At 39.3% G+C, this 18,339-nt stretch overlaps 2 protein-coding genes and 1 long non-coding RNA gene across 7 annotated transcripts in view; 2 read left to right on the top strand and 1 right to left on the bottom strand.

Annotated features, from left to right (window-relative positions):
• NDUFAF2 (NADH:ubiquinone oxidoreductase complex assembly factor 2) overlaps positions 1 to 7,384 on the top strand; it is a 53,817-nt gene extending 46,433 nt beyond the window's left edge. The window contains exon 4 of the mRNA XM_058169736.1: positions 6,875 to 7,384. Coding sequence (XP_058025719.1) covers positions 6,875 to 7,111 — 237 coding nt within the window. The 3' untranslated portion in view covers positions 7,112 to 7,384. The remainder of the gene's footprint in view (positions 1 to 6,874) is intronic.
• A 377-nt stretch (positions 7,385 to 7,761) lies between these two features.
• Positions 7,762 to 17,663, bottom strand: SMIM15 (small integral membrane protein 15). 5 transcript variants are annotated; one of them, XM_058169740.1, is made up of 3 exons: positions 17,591 to 17,663; positions 12,462 to 12,524; positions 7,762 to 9,395 (listed from the first exon to the last, which is right to left on the bottom strand). In XM_058169740.1, the coding sequence occupies exon 3, from the start codon at positions 9,365 to 9,367 to the stop codon at positions 9,140 to 9,142; it is 228 nt and encodes a 75-aa protein (XP_058025723.1). In that variant the 5' UTR covers positions 9,368 to 9,395; positions 12,462 to 12,524; positions 17,591 to 17,663; the 3' UTR covers positions 7,762 to 9,139. The 5 variants fall into 5 exon arrangements, with proteins under 5 accessions (XP_058025723.1, XP_058025724.1, XP_058025722.1 ...); XM_058169741.1 differs by lacking the exon at positions 17,591 to 17,663 and adding an exon at positions 17,013 to 17,078; XM_058169739.1 differs by lacking the exon at positions 17,591 to 17,663 and adding an exon at positions 16,635 to 16,715.
• Positions 15,754 to 18,339, top strand: part of LOC131191519 (uncharacterized) — a 58,348-nt gene continuing 55,762 nt past the window's right edge. Inside the window, exon 1 of the long non-coding RNA XR_009153524.1 lies at positions 15,754 to 15,858. This is a non-coding gene — a long non-coding RNA (uncharacterized LOC131191519). The remainder of the gene's footprint in view (positions 15,859 to 18,339) is intronic.

Below are 18,339 nucleotides of genomic sequence, written 5' to 3'. Positions count from 1 at the left end.
GATGACTTACTTGATTGTCAGCGTGTTTGAATTTTAAATGTAACTTTTATTTGCCTTGCACTTTGGTTGTGATATTTTTTTTACTACTATTGTTGTTATTCTACTCCTGTTTACAATTTTGATTTAAAGTGATGCTTATTGTGGATGTTTTAATTGGCTGTAAGCTTTTTTTTTTTGGATTGCTGTAAAATGGGGTGAGTCCATTGACTTAGCAGAATACAGTTAGAATGAAAGAACGAAAGAATGAATGACTGTTCATACATTATGCTAACCCCAAAATAAGCAAGCAGATAAGATGAGTGAATATAGCTTAGTGTGATTGTGACACTTAGTTGGTTGAGTTGAAGAAAGCTATGGTAGTGACATTTGGAGGCTTTTTCCAAATACAGTCTCTCTCCTGATACCTGCCACATTAAAAATAGCAATGCTATTAAATCAAGAAAAGCCAAAGGGAAAAACCAGAAGAATTAAAAGAAAGAAGGGAAAATTGTAAGAAAAAGAAAAGTTTGTGCAACCAGCAGTAATTTTATTTCAGTACAATTCAAAAAAATCATATTAGATGTGTTCAATTTTAATTTTCTTCTGTGTTTTAGCATAAAATGCCTCCCTCTACCATGGATGGACTCCTTAGATTTATTGGTTTCCTGCTTCCAGCATGTCCTCTCCCTGTAAGCAAGGACTATAAAAGCTAGGAGAGTTAGGAAGAATTGTCCAACACATTGAGAGTTGCCAGATTTGAGCTGGTGTTACAAAATAACTTTTCATTTAGGACAACACATACCTTTTTTTCTTTGGATCTGTTCTTTCAAACAAGTTTCAGAAACGATCAAATGAGCTCCATCTAATGCTAATAATAAACTATTGCAAATGGCAGATTTTGAAACAGCTTCCATCCTGCAAGGTTGTCTTTACCACCTTAAAACAACACCTTCCTATCCCAGCTTCTTGGGAAGGATTCAGTAGTGGATAAAAATGCCAAATCGAGCTTAAAAATCTGGCAGACTATGCTACCAAACATCACAATATTTCCCTGGAATGCCAGGAATTCATGTTATCCCTGAAAGTCACCAGTGGCTTGAGGTAGTATTTGGAGTTGAGAAATGGACAGTGGCAAATGGTTTTGCATCCAATGTCTTTTTTCATGTCTTTATTTCTCTCTTTCCATGCATCTTGAGCCTTAAACTCTGTTTAAATAAAAGTCTGCTGGACTGTTACATTCAGTTAAGATTCCCTGTTTCTCATTGGAATACTATAAGCTGGGTGAGTTAAAGACTACTGAGCTTATCAGAGTAAAAATACAAAAACCCCAACACTGGTTTTTTTATGAAAATATCCTGAGGAGATAGGTTTTAATATGAAATTGAATTCATTAATGTGTTTCTTAGCTGGTATGGGAAGTCTGAAAATGGTTAAAAATAAAAAGTATGGTAAAGAATTACTTTTCATTTCTAATGTGCTATGTGTTTGCTATGCAGTAATAAAAATTAAGTGGCTTTTGAATTGCACAGTTGGATACAAGGTGAAATGTTAAAGAGAAGAAACTTTTCGTGACAGCTCCTGTCTTCTTTCAAACTATTTCGAGCATTTCCATAATTATTTGTTTTGACAGCCTTCTTGTCAAGGAAGGAAAATGTACTTTACTGAGTAGTAATAAGCATAAAGTTTCAATTATTATCTCCCCACCATCATCCCTAGAAGAGAATAATTAAATTGAAAATTACATTATATTTAGTTATCATAGTGTATGCTCATCTTCCTTATTTGATTGTAAGAATATTATTTATTTCGGGAATAGCATGAGAGAAACTAACTCCAATCATGGTGATTCATTTTCATTGAATTCTAAGTTCCTATCATCCAACTGCAGGATGGTTTAAGAATTATATTTTCAGTGACAATTTGCCTGCATACTTTACCTATGCTTGCCTGTTTATATATTCTGTTTCTTAAAGGTAGGCTGCAACGTTTTTGTAGATTAATTGACTAGTCAATTAAAAGCTTTTTACTAATTTCTCTATAATTAAAACAGCAGGCATATTTTCTTACTTCCACCTATGAGAATGGCAGACACATGAAGAAATTGAGCCTTTGTAAGATGGTGCCCAGAGCATATAACTTATGTTTCTTATTAAAACAAAAGGTTTATCTTTCTGAACTGTATGAAATGGTATAAATATTAAACCAAGCTGTAGTTTGTTTAGCTATTTGTTTATTAAATAATAATTGTCTGAGTTTCTACATGTTAAGCAATAAGCTGCCAATAGTATTGTAATGTAACATAAGGCTAGGTCAGAGGTTTTTTTTTTCTTGGTACAAATAAGCTATGTTTAGTGCCTTTTAACTTTGTAATTACGTCTTGGATGAGTCCTTTTGTCTCTTAAGTCCTGTATTGGACATGGTGGCAATGTTTGCTGTGCAAATCCTTTTTTGTGTGGGCATATTAAAATGTCTTTCTAATGTATTATCACTTAAGAATATACAAGCTCTGCAAGACACAAGCCAAATCCTTTTTAAAAAAAAGTTGTTGATGTGAGGCTTAAAATATGATGGGAAGGCAGTAACATTGTTCAGCAATCACCGTAGAGAGGCATATGGCTTTTGATATTAAGTATAATATACTGTATACCTGATTAGATGCAAATAATTTTATCTCACATGAATTTTTCATACAGTATCATCCTTTAAAGCTGGCTAAATTGGTCACTAACATCCATTATACTCAAAATGCTCTATGTGAAGAATTACTTCATCCATCTTGAGTCTTCAGTGGTTTAGCCCTTGCTTGTAAAGATAAGAATATATTTTTTTTATTCATACAGCCAATGGGGCACATAATTCAGTATGTCTTAGCATTTTCCCACTATCATCGACTACCTGATTATTTAATCAAAATGACCCAGATGATTGTAATTTTTCTTGTAAGTGCCTTATTTGGATCAACCTTTTCCATCTCTAAAATACTCATTTTTAGTATAACAATGATCATATTATATATGAATATTTTCATATTCAGGTTCTTGCTGCAAGCTCATCAATATGCATTTGTCATCTTTTCCCTTGATTTGCTTTATTTCATGCTTCCTCACTTTGAACCATGTTGACTTGCTTAATGTCTCTTTTTCCAAATCAGAAATATTGTTCAGTGTGTTTTGCAAGATGATTACATATTATCTCTACATATTGTATTAGCCCAAATTCCTTTTTTATGACCTTATAATCCCTATTTGGGGTAGAATCAGGGTGACTGGGTAATGCTGAGCATTTACTGGTCGGATACCCTTCCTGACACCTACATGGAGTTTGCAGCAGATATTTTTTTCATAGGAGAGAAACATCTGTCACTACTAGGATTGAACTCTCAGCCTTCCAAGTGAGAGACCAGCATCTTCACCACTAGGCCACCATGCCACTTGTAATTGCAATAGGCCAGTTATATTAAAAAGTAGTTGCCAGCTTTCATACAATGAGCAAATGTTAATGTAGCTTCCTCTACACTTAACTATAACCCAGGCAGTTTAAAATGGTCTTTGAAGTCATTCAGTATAAATTTCTGAAGGTATCTATAAAATGTTTCATCTCAGAAGGAACTAATCTTGGCTGTTTGTGGGCATTTACCCTTAGAGATGTTTGGAGAATGTATATGCACACATGGATGTGTTCTGTACGGAAGCAATACTCAAATGTGACTCCCACTTCTAGTAGGGTTTCACCAAGGGGGAAATGCAGGATCAAATAGCTTGCCATGGCTGCCTCCCATGTTGATTGGGAACCATGGGTTAGGGAACTGGGATTTCTCCAGTCATCACTGAAGGAAAGCAGGAAAAGAAAGCTCTGCATGAAAGTGACTCCTAAACTATGACAGTAACGCTGGTGAGAGTACAATCCTAGATAGTGACAGATGTTTTGTCAGGGAACCGCCTCATCATATGTTGTATAATTTTTTGTAAAAGTAATTTCTGCAGCAGATAGGAACACTTAGTCAATCTTGGTTAATCTGGGAAAAAAACTAAAGAGGTTTGGACCTGATAAATACTTGAATGGATGACCAAGAGGCATGGTTGTAGGCTAGATGAGCAAATTAACAATATTTTTGAAAGAAGGCAGTGACAATGGCAAATCACTTCCAGACTGCTTCCAAGTATGATATGTGAATTGGGTTCTATACTGTGATTATGCTCTGTATCTCGGAACCATTAAATTAGTAAGGTAAAGGTTCCCCTTGCATATATGTGCCAGTCATTCCCAACTCTAGGGGGCGGTGCTCATCTCCGTTTCAAAGTCGAAGAGCCAGCACTGTCTGAAGATGTCTCTGTGGTCATGTGGCTGGCAAAGACACATGGAAGGCTATTACCCTCCCACCAAAGGTGGACCCTATTTTTCTACTAGCATTTTTTGCATGCTTTCGAACTGCTAGGTTGGTAGAAGCTGGGACAAGTAATGGGAGCTCACCCTGTTACATGGCACTAGGCCGGGATTCAAACCGTTGAACTGCCGACCTTTCGATCGACAAGCTCAGTGTCTTAGCCACTGAACCACCACGTCCCCAGAAAATTAGGTAAGATTTTTTTGCTAGGGGAACAGCAGACATTACAAGCTAATTTTCCCAATAATCCACCTTGCAGCATTTTTCACTCTTGCCATGAAAAGAAATAGAAATAATTATATAAGCTGTATAGATGAAATGCAATAGAATCTCATGCTATGCCGTTGTGCTGCTCCTCTGTAATATCTGGTCAATGTCATCTTTCCCCTGGAGGCCAAATGTTAGGGAAGAGGAGCCTTTGTTAAATTTATATGTACTCCTTGTGGGTCTGACCTTTGAATGCTAGAAAAATTAGAAAGTTAATTGAAGTCAGTTGAATTGTTTTCAGCTAGCATTAGAGACTCAGTAGGTTTATTACATTGTGATTATAGAGATTCATTATTGTCCAATCTCAGTTTCATTTTGATATGGGAATTTGGTTTCCTTTTGAGCTTGCGTTTGGCAAATAGCCCTTTGATTATACACGGATAATGAATTATATCTCGTTGCGTGTCTTTGTAAAACTGTTTGATACATTTGGTCTGTATTCTTTTTCTATTTTCTTTAAAGAATGCATGGTTATAAATTTAAATGATGGGCAGTCAATATTTTAAGCCCTTGTTTTGAAAAAGTATTGCAGTATTTTGGTACATTATTTATACTGCCACATAGATTCTGCATAGTGCATATATTAGAATAATGTAACTGGAAGATACTGGATATAGGATACCTTGGTGATTTTGTTAAGGGCCTAGATGGGAACCTACTTAGGAATCCTTAGGTCACCTTGAATGTACCATGAATGGTCTCGTGAAAGAATAGCCAAGAAAAGTAATGTGCTGCCTGCGTCTAAGAGAAATTATGGTGATTGACAGCCTCTAGCATGCAGAGTTTGATAATCTTGGACACACATTTAAAACAAAAAGCAAAGGAATCTAAGTCAGCCATAGCAAAATTCTGACAACTGTATTAGGACAAAGTATTTTATTACACCAATTCAGGAGTACAAATAAGTGTACTTTTGAGTTCTCAAGAAGGAAGGATGAAGTTAACAACAACAAAGCTGGAGGAAGAGATGCTTAAGTCTACATTCAAAGTCATATGAGGTAACTCATCATTCTAAAGCATGCCTTTTAAACAGTTGATTGAACAAAATATAGTAGGCTGCTTCTCACATGGTGTTAGCTATAAACCATGGCTCATAAACAGCCAGTGATTGGGTCTGTATGCTGTGCTAACCTAAAAAAACATGCTATAGCTTAGTATAATTTGTGAATCCAGCCATAGATTTAGATGGAAAGGTGCCCAAACTGAAATCAAGCTCGAGCATAGTTTGAGATGTTTTCCAAGCCATAGTTAAGATAACTGGGACTATTGGGTTAATGAAATAAGCAAATTTTAAATATTTCTGAAAAATAGAAAATTTAGTTACTTCAAACTAAACTTCATAATTAAACAAGTTCATTCATGGTTTCACTGAAATGTTTAAAATTCTCTGAATTGCTGTTTATTAGCGATTAGAAACTCTTTATGGACTTTTTGTCTAAAAGAGGATAAATGAAATTGTGATTTACGGTTTTGATGATTAGCTCGGATAGAGCATGAAGAGAGTTACGATATAACTTTACAGCGAGGTCAGTTTAAAATTGTAGTTGCTGCTATAGAGAAGATCCACTTCCTTGTATCACTTTCTTTTCTATTTTTCTGCTGTGTTTTCTTTTTGCATCTTTAGTTTTTTCTTTATTCTTTTGACCCTACAGTATTTTAGTTTGTAGTACTCCCATCCTGGTGTTTAAAATTTTCATTAAAAATTTATGTATATAGTTTATTCTTAATTGGTATTTAAGGGTTTTGATCCATGATTAGCTCATCAATCCATGAAGGGTTTTGATCCATGATTAGCTCATCAATGGAATGGGAATGGGAATGAAATTTTGGGGCAAGTCTGCCACTGTCTTCTGGAGCAGGGGTCTTCAACCCTGGCAACTTGTGGACTTCAATTTCCAGAATTCCTCAGCCAGCATGTGCTGGCTGAGGAATTCTGGGAGTTGAAGTCCACAAGTCATAAGGTTAGAGACCCGTTTTAGAGGGATCTCCAGCAATTCAAGGTAGGGGCATGCCCGGAAAAGTGAAAATTAGCATCCTATACTCCAATGAGTTGGATCTGGATGAAGTTGCCTATACTGGGGGCTGCCTTTCCGGGCCTCTTCAAATGCTACTTGCTGAATGAGGCAAGCTCTTCTGTTGTGAAAAGTGAAAGCAACACAACCTACCCACTCAAGCAAAGTGCATCTCCTTAGCATTCATTGTTTCTTTCAGTCAGTTCAATGTGTTACTTTCCCCCACCCCCAGGAATGTATCCAGAATATGAACTACAGAAAAGAAATGAAAGCCAAAGTTGAAGATTTGGATGAAAAAAGCAGACTCCTTCAGGCCAAAGAGGGTCTTGAGGTAGGACCACTTCAAACACAGATTACAGGACATGCATCTGCTTCCAGCTACGGAAAGCCTGAACGCTCAGAAGACCCTGTTAGTACAGCAAATACATTTCAGCCTGGAGCCTGGATGCCTCCTGACAGTAAAAAATAACCCACCCACACACCCACCCCCGTGCAAAGCATCAGGAAAGAGGCACTGTTTGGTTAATGAGCAACATGAATGAAGATACTTTTTTAAAATTCCAGGTTATACTTAAAAGCTAAGCAGCATTTTCAAAACGTTTAGATTCTGCTGTTTCTTGTGGAAATGTTTAATTGCTTTTTATAAAATGTCCCATCTCTAATTTTTTTGCCTCTTAAATCATTTGATAATGTTTTCAGTGAAGTGATGCTTCAATAAAATTTAGTGCTGCTGTAATCATTACAGACGGTGTCCTACATGACTGTATATATTCTAGCTGTTAATTAATGTTAAGAGTGTGTATGGCATATTCAACATATGCTATGCATACAGATATTGTCTTTAAACCTGTCAAACTATTATAACTTCTTATATTCCAAACTGCTTAATGAAATTTAGTCATTCATATCAGTTCACAGCTTCTCCTAACATACTAAAAAATGATTTGTTTATGGAAGTGGACCCAAAATGTTGCTTATAAAAGCTATATTTATTTGCTAATTTGGTCTAATAAGATTTTGACAAGGCTCTAAATGTCGCTAAACACAATAATTATGTAGGATGGGGCACATTACAGTTGAAAATTTCCCATTGTAAATAAATGCCAGGACTTGCGCAAGTTAACAAAGCTAATTTAAACATTGTTTATTTAAAGTAGAAATTTAATGTTTCATAGCTTAACAAATCAATAATGATGTGCAGTCATGAGCATATTTAAATGTCCTATACATTTTGTTTAAAATGCATATTTGTGCTTGGTGTCTTTTGCATCAGGAGATGCAGTCACTAGTAGATGAATTATTAGCTTTCTATCTTAATACATAATCCCTAACTTTATTTTTAGATCAGTAAACCAATGTTGATTTAGTAGTCATAATTTCACCAAACCAATGTTATAGGTAAGATACCTCTTTCATGTTATAAGTTAACTGGATGTAAAGAAATAGGCTTCAAAATGTTACAAGATTTTCAAAGATGATCCTAAGAAGCCTTGGTTTTTGAAGAGTTGAAACAGGAAGGCTTGATTAGAAGTATATAAAAGGAATTTCAGGGCGCTAATTATTTGCCCACCAGACATGAATTGTTGCCTTCAGAGGCAAGGTATTGACTTAATAGGGAGCCATAATTTAGAATGAGAAGCCTCTATAGCAACTTTGTGACAGCAGCCAAAGGCGCTTGCTACAGGGAGAAAGATATTTGTCATTTGGCCTGAACTGACCAAGATTCCCTAAAATTTGCCTTCAGTCTGCTTTAGCTGAACTAATAAATATGTGAGAGCATTTGTAACCATTGAGTCTGGTTGTTATGAGACTTAGTGGTTGCCTACATTCAGCTGGAAACATTCACTATTGCTTTGTCCTCAGAGTGTTGCCACCAAGAATATACTACAACACAAATAAGAAACTTATTCAACAGCTATGGCTTATGCATAAACTATTCCAATAATCATATTTTATGTTCTTTTTTTCCAAGCACTTTGTAGATAAGCTTGCTGTCATTTACATTTAACAAGGAGAATCTCTCCAATGATAATTTAAGTTATCATGGATAGTATAATTGAGACAATCTGGTTCTTACAAACCATGATGCCAAGGAATAGTGAAAATACTAGTTTTCAGTATGAAATTGGGATTCTTCACAATGTAGGAAAATTTTACAATACAACAAAATTATATGCAAATTATTAAACAACTATTTTCCATGGTATAAAATCATAAGACAGATTTTAATGAAAATAATAATTCATATCTATATAGTTATTACATGTATTATAAACTTACATTTTGCTTATATCCCCAGGTTAGAAAAAAAATCAGGAGAGTTCTTAAAAAAGCAATTAAAGTTCATGACTACAGAAGTTTCATAGCACAAATTAAGGATACATTATTCCAGGAAAAAAATGTGTCATATCTCGTTTCTGTAAGGATACAACAAAAAAAGGTACACATACAGTAACAGTGCATTGCCAGAAAAATTCGGCCCAGTGAAATTGAAGTCTTAGTCCTTCTTTGTTCGTTTAGCTTTTGTAATGTTTTCTTGGCGTTTTTGTTTCTTTTTTTGTTCCCGTTCCTTAGCTTCAATCATTTTTGCCAGTTTCCACGATAGCACCGCACTTGCCAAGAATAGAGGTGTTAGAGCAAGGATCACTGTTGTAAGGAATCCATATGGATCTTTTGCAGCCCATTCCACAATATACTCAGCCCAAGATTTGATATTTTCAAACATCCTTCTTGCTACCTAATAGGGGAAAATCCTAAAAAAAAAGTGATACTATTATTCCACAGAAAATTAGACAGCTACTGCATAATCCAGAAAGAAATTCAGAATAACAGCATTGAAAGGGGCCTTGGAGAGGTCTTCTAGTCCAACCCTCTGCTTGGGCAGAAAACCCTATACCATTTCAGACAAATGGTTGTCCAATATCCTCTTAAAATCCTACAGTGTTGGAGCACCCCAACTTCTGGAAGCAAGTCATTCCACTGATTAATGTTCTAACTGTCAGGAAATTTCTCCTTAGTTCTAGGCTGGTCTTTTCCTTGATTAGTTTCCATCCATTGCTTCTTATTCTGCCTTCAGGTCCTTTGGAGAATAGGTTGACTTCCTCTTCTCTGTGGCAACCCCTTAGATACAGGAACACTGCTGTCATGTCACCTTTAGTTCTTTGTTTCATTCAAGACAAGGTATACCCATACTTTAGTATGTGAAATATAAATCTAATACATCCCTTTAATTTTATATTTAGACTACAATGGCATTCCTGGATGGGGAGAAACAGACTCAAGCTCAATCCCTCCAAGACGGAGTGGCTGTGGATGCCGGCACCCCGGTTCAGTCAGCTGCAGCTGCAGCTGGCTGTGGGGGGCGAGTTATTGGCCCCAACGGAGAGGGTGCGCAACTTGGGAGTCCTCTTGGATGGGCGGCTGTCGTTTGACGATCATTTGGCGGCCGTCTCCAAGAGGGCCTTCCACCAAGTTCGCTTGGTGCGCCAGTTGCGCCCCTTCCTTGACCGGGATGCCTTATGCACGGTCACTCATGCCCTCGTAACTTCCCGCCTGGATTATTGCAATGCTCTCTACATGGGGCTGCCCTTGAAGTGCACCCGGAGGCTGCAGTTAGTCCAGAATGCAGCTGCGCGGGTAATAGTGGGAGCAACTCGTTGCTCCCATGTAACACCACTCCTGCGCAGTCTGCACTGGCTTCCTGTGGTCTTCCGGGTGCGCTTTAAGATTTTGGTCACCACCTTTAAAGCGCTCCATGGCTTAGGACCCGGGTACTTACGGGACCGCCTGCTGTTACCGTTTGCCTCCCACCGACCAGACGCTCACAGAGAGGGCCTTCTCAGGGTGCCGCCCGCCAAACAATGTCGGCTGGCGGCCCCCAGGAGTAGGGCCTTCTCTGTGGGAGCTCCCACGCTCTGGAATGAGCTTCCCCCTGGTTTACGTCAAGTACCTGATCTTCGGACCTTTCGCCGTGAGCTGAAAACGCACTTATTTATTCAAGCGGGACTGGCTTAAAATTTTATTGGGTTAAAATTTTATTGGGTTAAAATTTTATTGGGTTATTTATATTTTAATATTTTAATTCGTTTTAAATTTGGCCATTTTATAATATGCTTGTTTTAATTTCTTTTAATATTGATATTGTGATTTTTTACTTGGCTGTACACCGCCCTGAGTCCTTCGGGAGAAGGGCGGTATAGAAATTGAATAAAATAAAATAAAATAAATAAATAAATTCCTGAACCACTGCAGGAATATGTTGTGAATTGATCCATCATGTTGTACCCAGGTAGGAAAATAATACATCAGTGGGAATCCAAAGCTTCCCTGTTTCCAAATCAATTTTTAATCTTTGCTAACCCTGCAAACTGTCTTGATTTCACGGGATAGAATACCCTCATTTGGAGGAGGAAACAGGTATAAGAAAATAGTCCCTTCCCTCCATTTTGCAGTTCTGTCCCCAGCAGATCTTTGGCTTTGACAGTGGTTGTAATATCACAGCACTCCAAAATGTTAGGCAGGATTGCTGTATCTCTTGAGAAGATGTCACAAATCAATAGATTCAGCTTGTATGGAACCTTGAAGGAGCACTTTGTTTCAGTTGAGGCTTCAAAGCACGTCAGTGGGATTCAACATTCTACCTGTAGACACTTCTATGCAAAAGGTATTTCCACTAAAGCAAAATGACCAGGCAAAATGTTGAGTGTCACTTTGTTCCAGCAACTGTGTTTTGAGTCAAGGCAGCTCTGCAAAGCAACACCACACTGCACTATATTAAGCAACACACTGATTCCAATTGGTAAGGAAAATCTATTTCGATACAAACATTAACAAAAATGTCATATTGCAATAAAAGAAGAGAATCTTCTATAAAACAAAGACTGTTACAATATAGATAAAACCAAAACTCCCACCAGTTTTTAAGAATCCTTTGATAGCCAAAATCAACCATTTTTAAAATGGTCTTAAAGAGGATGGAACCACATCGTAAATGGGGATTGGGACTATTTCAGACATTTCACGATCATTTTCTCTTCATCGTAGAAAAACATTGCTAAATCAGGAACCTCTTCAACTAGCATGACTATTACCACTATTTTCAAATCCTTTTAGTTGTAAAAGAAGAGGCAGAGCCAGGAGCGGAATTAAGAGTGACCAGTCTGGACTCATTCCTTGCCATAAGCAATCTAAGCCCCCCCCCCCCCCAAATTCCATCAACTCTTATCTAGCACCAATTCTGTATTGACTGTTGATTAAATTCTTATGTATAGATGAGCAGTAAATTTTCTAAACTGCAACTTAATGTATGGGCCTGATCCTTTGCACTGACACTACTAGGATAAAAAGAACCTGCTGTCAGGGTTCCGACCGATGCCCTAATTAAATCATGAGCCTTGAGCCAAGCTTAAAAAAAATCCAGTTATTTATTAGGAGCTTCATGTCTGCACGTTCCAAGTGAAGCCAACTGACCTCAATTCATGCCCCAGCTCTGACCCTGTTCCCCCCCCCTCCCCAAGATGTGTCATGAGCCACATTCCCCAACAAAGCAATTTCGTGGGTTGTAGAAGTCCCTCCCTCCGGCCACTGTGGGACTCCGTGGACATGGCCTTCACATAGAGATGGCTGGAATGTGCTTTTGTTTTGACTGAAGTGCAATTCCCTCACTGCAGCTGTAAGACTCTGTTTCCCATCCCCCTGCCTATGGCAACTCAAGAACAGGTCAGGAATGCTTTGTGAGTTGACACCCTATATATTATAATTTTCAACTTTAGAAATACGTTTAGAATTCTTTCAGCAATGTACAAGATGTCACAACTTACCCAAGAGGTCAAGAAACTCCAGTGTAGCAACACGGCAACTCTGGATATCGTTGTCATAAAAATCTACAAGAAAAAACATTTAGACATTTAAAGCAGCTTTTTTTTTTTAAAAAAAAGGATTTTTTATTTTTAAACAAACATACATAAAAGTAAAGCAGCTTTTGATTGTAGAAGTTGTACAGTAATAAAAAACAGTTCAAATTGGGGTATTAAATAATACCGCATACTGTACAGGTAGTCCTCGATGTATAACCACAATTGAGCTCAAAATTTCTGTTGCCGAGTGAGACAGTTGTTAAGTGAGTTTTGCTCCATTTTACAACCTTTCTTGCCACAGTTGTTAAGCAAAGCATCTGAATTTCGATCATAAGATCATGGAGATGCTATAACATCTACATGGTCATATGTATGCATATGTATGCATACAATCATAGGTATGAAAAATGGTCATAAGTCACTTTTTTCAGTGCTATTGTAACTTTGAATGGTCAAATGAACTCTTTGTAGGTTAAGGGTTATCTATATATCAACATATGAAAGGTTCAGTTGCTAAGTTTCTGATAAATTCTAAAATATTTTAAGTACTACTTAAAAATGTGGAACTGATTAATATAGTAATTTGCTAAACTTTTCACAAAAATGGCAACTTCCATAAGTGTTCCATCTATTAAACTTAAGGAAATTGAATAGAAAAAAAAATAGATCCAGTAAAACAGGAAAATAAACATTTTCCCTTCAGGCAAATTTGCATATTTTCTTAATAAAATGATAATTTAGCACAAAAGGACTATAGCAACTTGTTTTCTTTATCCTTTTTTAAGGAAAACATTTAAAAGCAATTCTAAATAAATTTTTGCATAAGCAAGTCTGCATCAAGGCAGTGAATTGAACCAAATGTTAAGACTTGTTTATGGTACATCAAGGTGCATGCAAAATGATTTTTGAAATTCTCATTTCTATCTCAATCATATTTCTATTTTAATAACAATACAGCTTCTATGTCATTTATATATCTAGTACATCTTCATGTGAAATGGCCTTTGACATACACCTATGCTGCAAACTATGAGATGATAAGCAAACCCAATAATTTCCATTTGTTAAAGATATGAATAGCCTACTATTAAAATGTTCTTTCTCATCTCATGCACTTTGTATTAAAACTTATAAACAAGCTATTTTAGTACTGTTCCCATATTTGGGAGAAAAAAATACCTGCTACCTCTTTATTTCTGTTCAGACTCATAAAAGTAGCAATAATCATTAATATCAAAATTTTCAGATCCATGCTCGTATTTTATTGAATCTATTTTCCAGAGCTAATAGGAGTAGCCACTAAAAATACCCCTATTTTACAGTCACTATTGTTTCTCTACAAACAAATGTAGTTATTCCTATTGCACTACTAGAAGCAGGCCAGGGGGCAGATAGGGTACTGAAATTAGTCTGAGGCCACTTAAGTAAGCAATCACAATTACTGAAAAGTGGTGGCATACTTTCCTGTCATTCAAGATGGTAAATCCTTAGTCTGTACATCAATCTTGAAAATTTACCAGAATTTAAAAAGAACCCATGAATCTTCCAAAAATTCAACCTTCCCAACCTACATTGTATCAGTAACTGTGCCCACTGTAATCTCTGTCCATCAAAAAATTGTGTGTGAGGACTTGGGTAATCAAATATAATAGTTTATAATCCATTGTAGAGTTAATACGTTTACAACTACTGACTACATTCTAAAGAACAATGAGGCTATAACTGCCCAAACTAAAAAACATCATTTAAGTGAGCAAAAACTCAAATAGAAAGGCCTGGCACTAGAATATCACTCCCAAAGGAACGATCAGGATTGAGATTTACACATTCATTCTAATAAATGGCATAGGGTCTCCTGCTTGAGCAGGGGGTCAGACTAGAAGACCTCCAAGGTCCCCCCCAAATTCTGTTATTGTGTTCTGTTTAATGGCCTGCATTTCTATATGTGGATTCCTGCTCTTTGAACTCTGACAGAAATCTCTCTAATGTTTTCCAGATGATGATGATCATGAGGTTATATGTTTACACTGCCCTATCTGTAATTTATATATATCAAGAACTTGTTTGGTGTAGTGGTTAAAGCATCAATCTAGAAACCAGGAGAGTTGTGAGTTCTATTCCTGCCTCTATGGAGATTCTCAGTCATCCAGGTCATAGTTGTCCCAAAGGTGCTTTTTCAAGAGGCAACTGGACTTTCTTCATCTTCGTCTTCAAAGAAAAACCAGAAAGTCCAGTTGCCTCTTTAAAAAGCACCTTTGGGACTTAGGTTCCAAACTCAACTGTTTTGGGCTAGTGACCTCAGCTCTAGGAAGGAGAGGCAGTAAAGAAAACAGCAGGGACTAGTGCAGGCAATCTCCAAGAATCAAGAGAAACTTGAAGGCAACCCTTTCCCTAAAGCAGGGATCTCCAACCTTGGCAACTTTAAGCCTGATGGACTTCAATTCCCAGAATTCCCCAGCCAGCTAAGCTGGCTGGGGAATTCTGGGAGTTGAAGTGCACCAGACTTAAAGTTGCCAAGGTTGGAGACCCCTGCCCTAAAGGGCTGCAAATCAATACTGTAACTTCAGCAGTCCCATGGATTGCAGTGGGAATTATTTCTAATAAACATCCATAGTGCTAGGTTGGAGTTCTTACAAGTTGCCAAGATCTTTAAAAGTTGCCAAGATTGAGCAATGCTGCCTCAGCCTCCCTGCATCTAGTGCCTACTGAGTGACATGAACAACTTGTCATTCCCTGCTTTCTTTTCATTCTGAAATTGGGCCTTTTGGGCCGGGGGGTCTCCAACCTTGGCAACTTTAAGACTTGTGGACTTCAACTCCCAGAGTCCTCAGCCAGCAAAGCTGGCTGAGGAGCTCTGGGAGTTGAAGTCCTAAGTCTTAAAGTGCCAAGGTTGGAGACCCCTGCCCTAAAGGGCTGCAAATCAATACTGTAACTTCAGCAGTCCCATGGATTGCAGTGGGAATTATTTCTAATAAACATCCATAGTGCTAGGTTGGAGTTCTTACAAGTTGCCAAGATCTTTAAAAGTTGCCAAGATTGAGCAATGCTGCCTCAGCCTCCCTGCATCTAGTGCCTACTGAGTGACATGAACAACTTGTCATTCCCTGCTTTCTTTTCATTCTGAAATTGGGCCTTTTGGGCCGGGGGGTCTCCAACCTTGGCAACTTTAAGACTTGTGGACTTCAACTCCCAGAGTCCCTCAGCCAGCAAAGCTGGCTGAGGAGCTCTGGGAGTTGAAGTCCACAAGTCTTAAAGTTGCCAAGGTTGGAGACCCCCGTTTTGGGCAACGGAAAGGCTGGTTCTTGGGAAGAGCTCTCAGACTCAACTGACATTCCCGGAGTTTAAAAGGATTTGCAAGCAGGTAGGTGAACGCAGGCCGTAATATTTTTGGCTACTTTTGGATAAGATCTACACTTTCTCTAGAGAGCAGTTAATAGAATTTCATTTTTAAAGTGGGTCCGTGTGCTCGCAGTAAAGAAATCAACCCAATAAAGTTATCTTAAAATTTAAATTTAAGACCCCGAGTCCTAACGCGAAGCCTCGGGAAGTGAGGCAATGGACAATCCTGCATTTTATAGCCATCCAGGCGAGGAACACCCCTTAATGCTCCTGTCTTCCCCACAAACACACCCACCCACACCCGTGAGTTGGGTGGGGCTGAGAAAGACTGACCCAAAGAGTGGAGCGTTTGCCCCACGGATTTCTGCTCCGTACTGCGCCTGCGTGCGGAGGGCTTCACCTGTTGAATTTCTGCAGAGGAGTGGGATGCGCGACCACAAAACATTGGCAACCCCTCACCAAGGCGCACGAGAAGGTCGCCTGAGACTCTCCAAGAAGCCCAGCGGCCGTCCCTTTCCACCTCCACCCCCTCGGACGGTAAGCCGAGGAAAGGCTTCGGTTCACCGGGACCGCCCAGGCGAAGAGAAAGCAAAGGTGGGGCGTGGGTGCGTCTGGCGCGCGCACGACGACGAAGCCTCCATCCCCCCCACGCTCGGCCCGACGTAGCGCGCGCGGCCACCTTCCTTCCCTCCCTCCCTCCCTCCCTCCCTCCCTCCCTGATGCGGGACACCTGAAGCCCCCCCCCTCTCCGCCCCCGCCCCCTTGGCTCGAGGGTTCTTGGCTCGAGGGTTCGCTCACCCGCCAACCGGAAGGAGGAAGTAAAAGGAAGCCTTCACCGGTATTCCCGAGCGGACGTAGAGAGGAATTACGTCATCCCTCTCCGGATAGGAAACCCCGCCTCTGCCTTTAAGGGAACGGGGCTTTCTTGGGACAAGCGGAGAAAGATGAAAACCTGACACACCCACACTAAAAAAAACACCAGGCTTGTGCTGCGTCAGGCATAAACGCACACGAATGCTATTATTAGTACCTATAGTAATCATTAGTATTCACGGAAATACTATTATTATGGAAAATAATAAGAAATATATAGATGGGTGCGACTGGATTGCTGGGAAGCCTTGGGAATTCTGGGAGTTGAAGTTGAGGTTGAGAAACGGACCGACTCTTGGTTACCTGGGTTTTTGTAGCCTCAGTTGTGGCTGAATGAAACTAGCCAACGCAGCCCAGGAAAGATTTCCTCCACCCTTGACCAACGAAGGCAGCTCTTCAGATAGTTGCTCAATCACTGTCATTCTCCACTTTTCACAAACCCCAAGGCGCGTCACTTGGCAACTCCCTCTTTTGGGGCAAAAAGGGAAAAGACCACCTGAACTAGGGGTCTCAGCCTTGGCAACTTTAAGACTTGTGGACTTCAAGTCCCAGAGTTCCTCAGCCAGCTTTGCTGCTGAGGAACTCAGCTTTGCTGGCTGAGGAACTCTGGGAGTTGAAGTCCACAAGTCTTAAAGTTGCCAAGGCTGGAGACCCCTGGCCTGAACCACTCTCAGATCAGCTTCGCTGGCTGAAGAACTCTGGGAGTTGAAGTCCACAGGTCTTAAAAGTTTCCAAGGTTGGAGACTCCTGGCCTGATATTTTCAGATCAGGAAAATAAATGTTTCGTTGTTTCTATAAGCATCCCCCACTCCCCATTTTTCTTGCTTTCGCCCGGCTGGAGTGGCGGGGGGAAAGGCAAATTGAACCAAGAAGTGACCTACCGTTTTCTAACTCTATCCTTTTCTACTTCCGTAAACCCAAGCAGCAGCCTCTCCGGAGGGCGGGAGAGCCGGTAAATGCGCCGAGCCACGAGCGCTGGGTGGAGGGAGTGGGCGTGAAGGGGGCGGCGAGCACGTGGGGCTATTTAAAGCGGAAGACGCCCTGAAAAGGGTTTGTAGCGTTCCTGGCGAAACGGGACAACTACCCCTGGGTCAGTTATTCGCCACAGCCAACTTGCTGCGGGATAATTTAACAATTCTATTTCATTGTTTAAAATAAAAAATTACCTTAATTTTGGCTGTTCCCATTTTATTCTGTCCCTCCTTTTGCATCCTTTCTTTAATGATTCTCTCCCACCATTTCGTTGGTACTAGTGTGTATAACTCTTGTCCTGCAGCGAGTTGGCTGTGGCGATATGGTGGGTGATGCCCCATCCAGGAAAATGCAACTTTTGGCGGAATGAAATGCAAGGATAGGGTTTACTTGTGAATAAATCTTGTTGGTCTCTCCATCATCCCACCGAGACTTCATGGAATTCAGTTCAGTCCAACAAGCCCCTCGATCTTCTTCATCCAATCTGTCTCGTTACGTTTGTCTAACGTTTATTTTTTAACTCTGCACAACATTGCAAGTAATACTCAGGAATTATCTGCGGATTTCACTCTAAAACATATGTAAGTGAAAATGCAGGCACAAAAGATTGCCAGAGTAAGATGGGTAAAATTAAATAAATAAATCCATCACCATCTTC

This window comes from Ahaetulla prasina, chromosome 2 (assembly GCF_028640845.1).
Source record: "Ahaetulla prasina isolate Xishuangbanna chromosome 2, ASM2864084v1, whole genome shotgun sequence".
Classification (NCBI taxonomy): domain Eukaryota; kingdom Metazoa; phylum Chordata; class Lepidosauria; order Squamata; family Colubridae; genus Ahaetulla; species Ahaetulla prasina.
The sequence above is the reverse complement of the archived record's forward strand: the minus strand, read 5'-3'. Positions and strand labels throughout refer to the sequence as shown.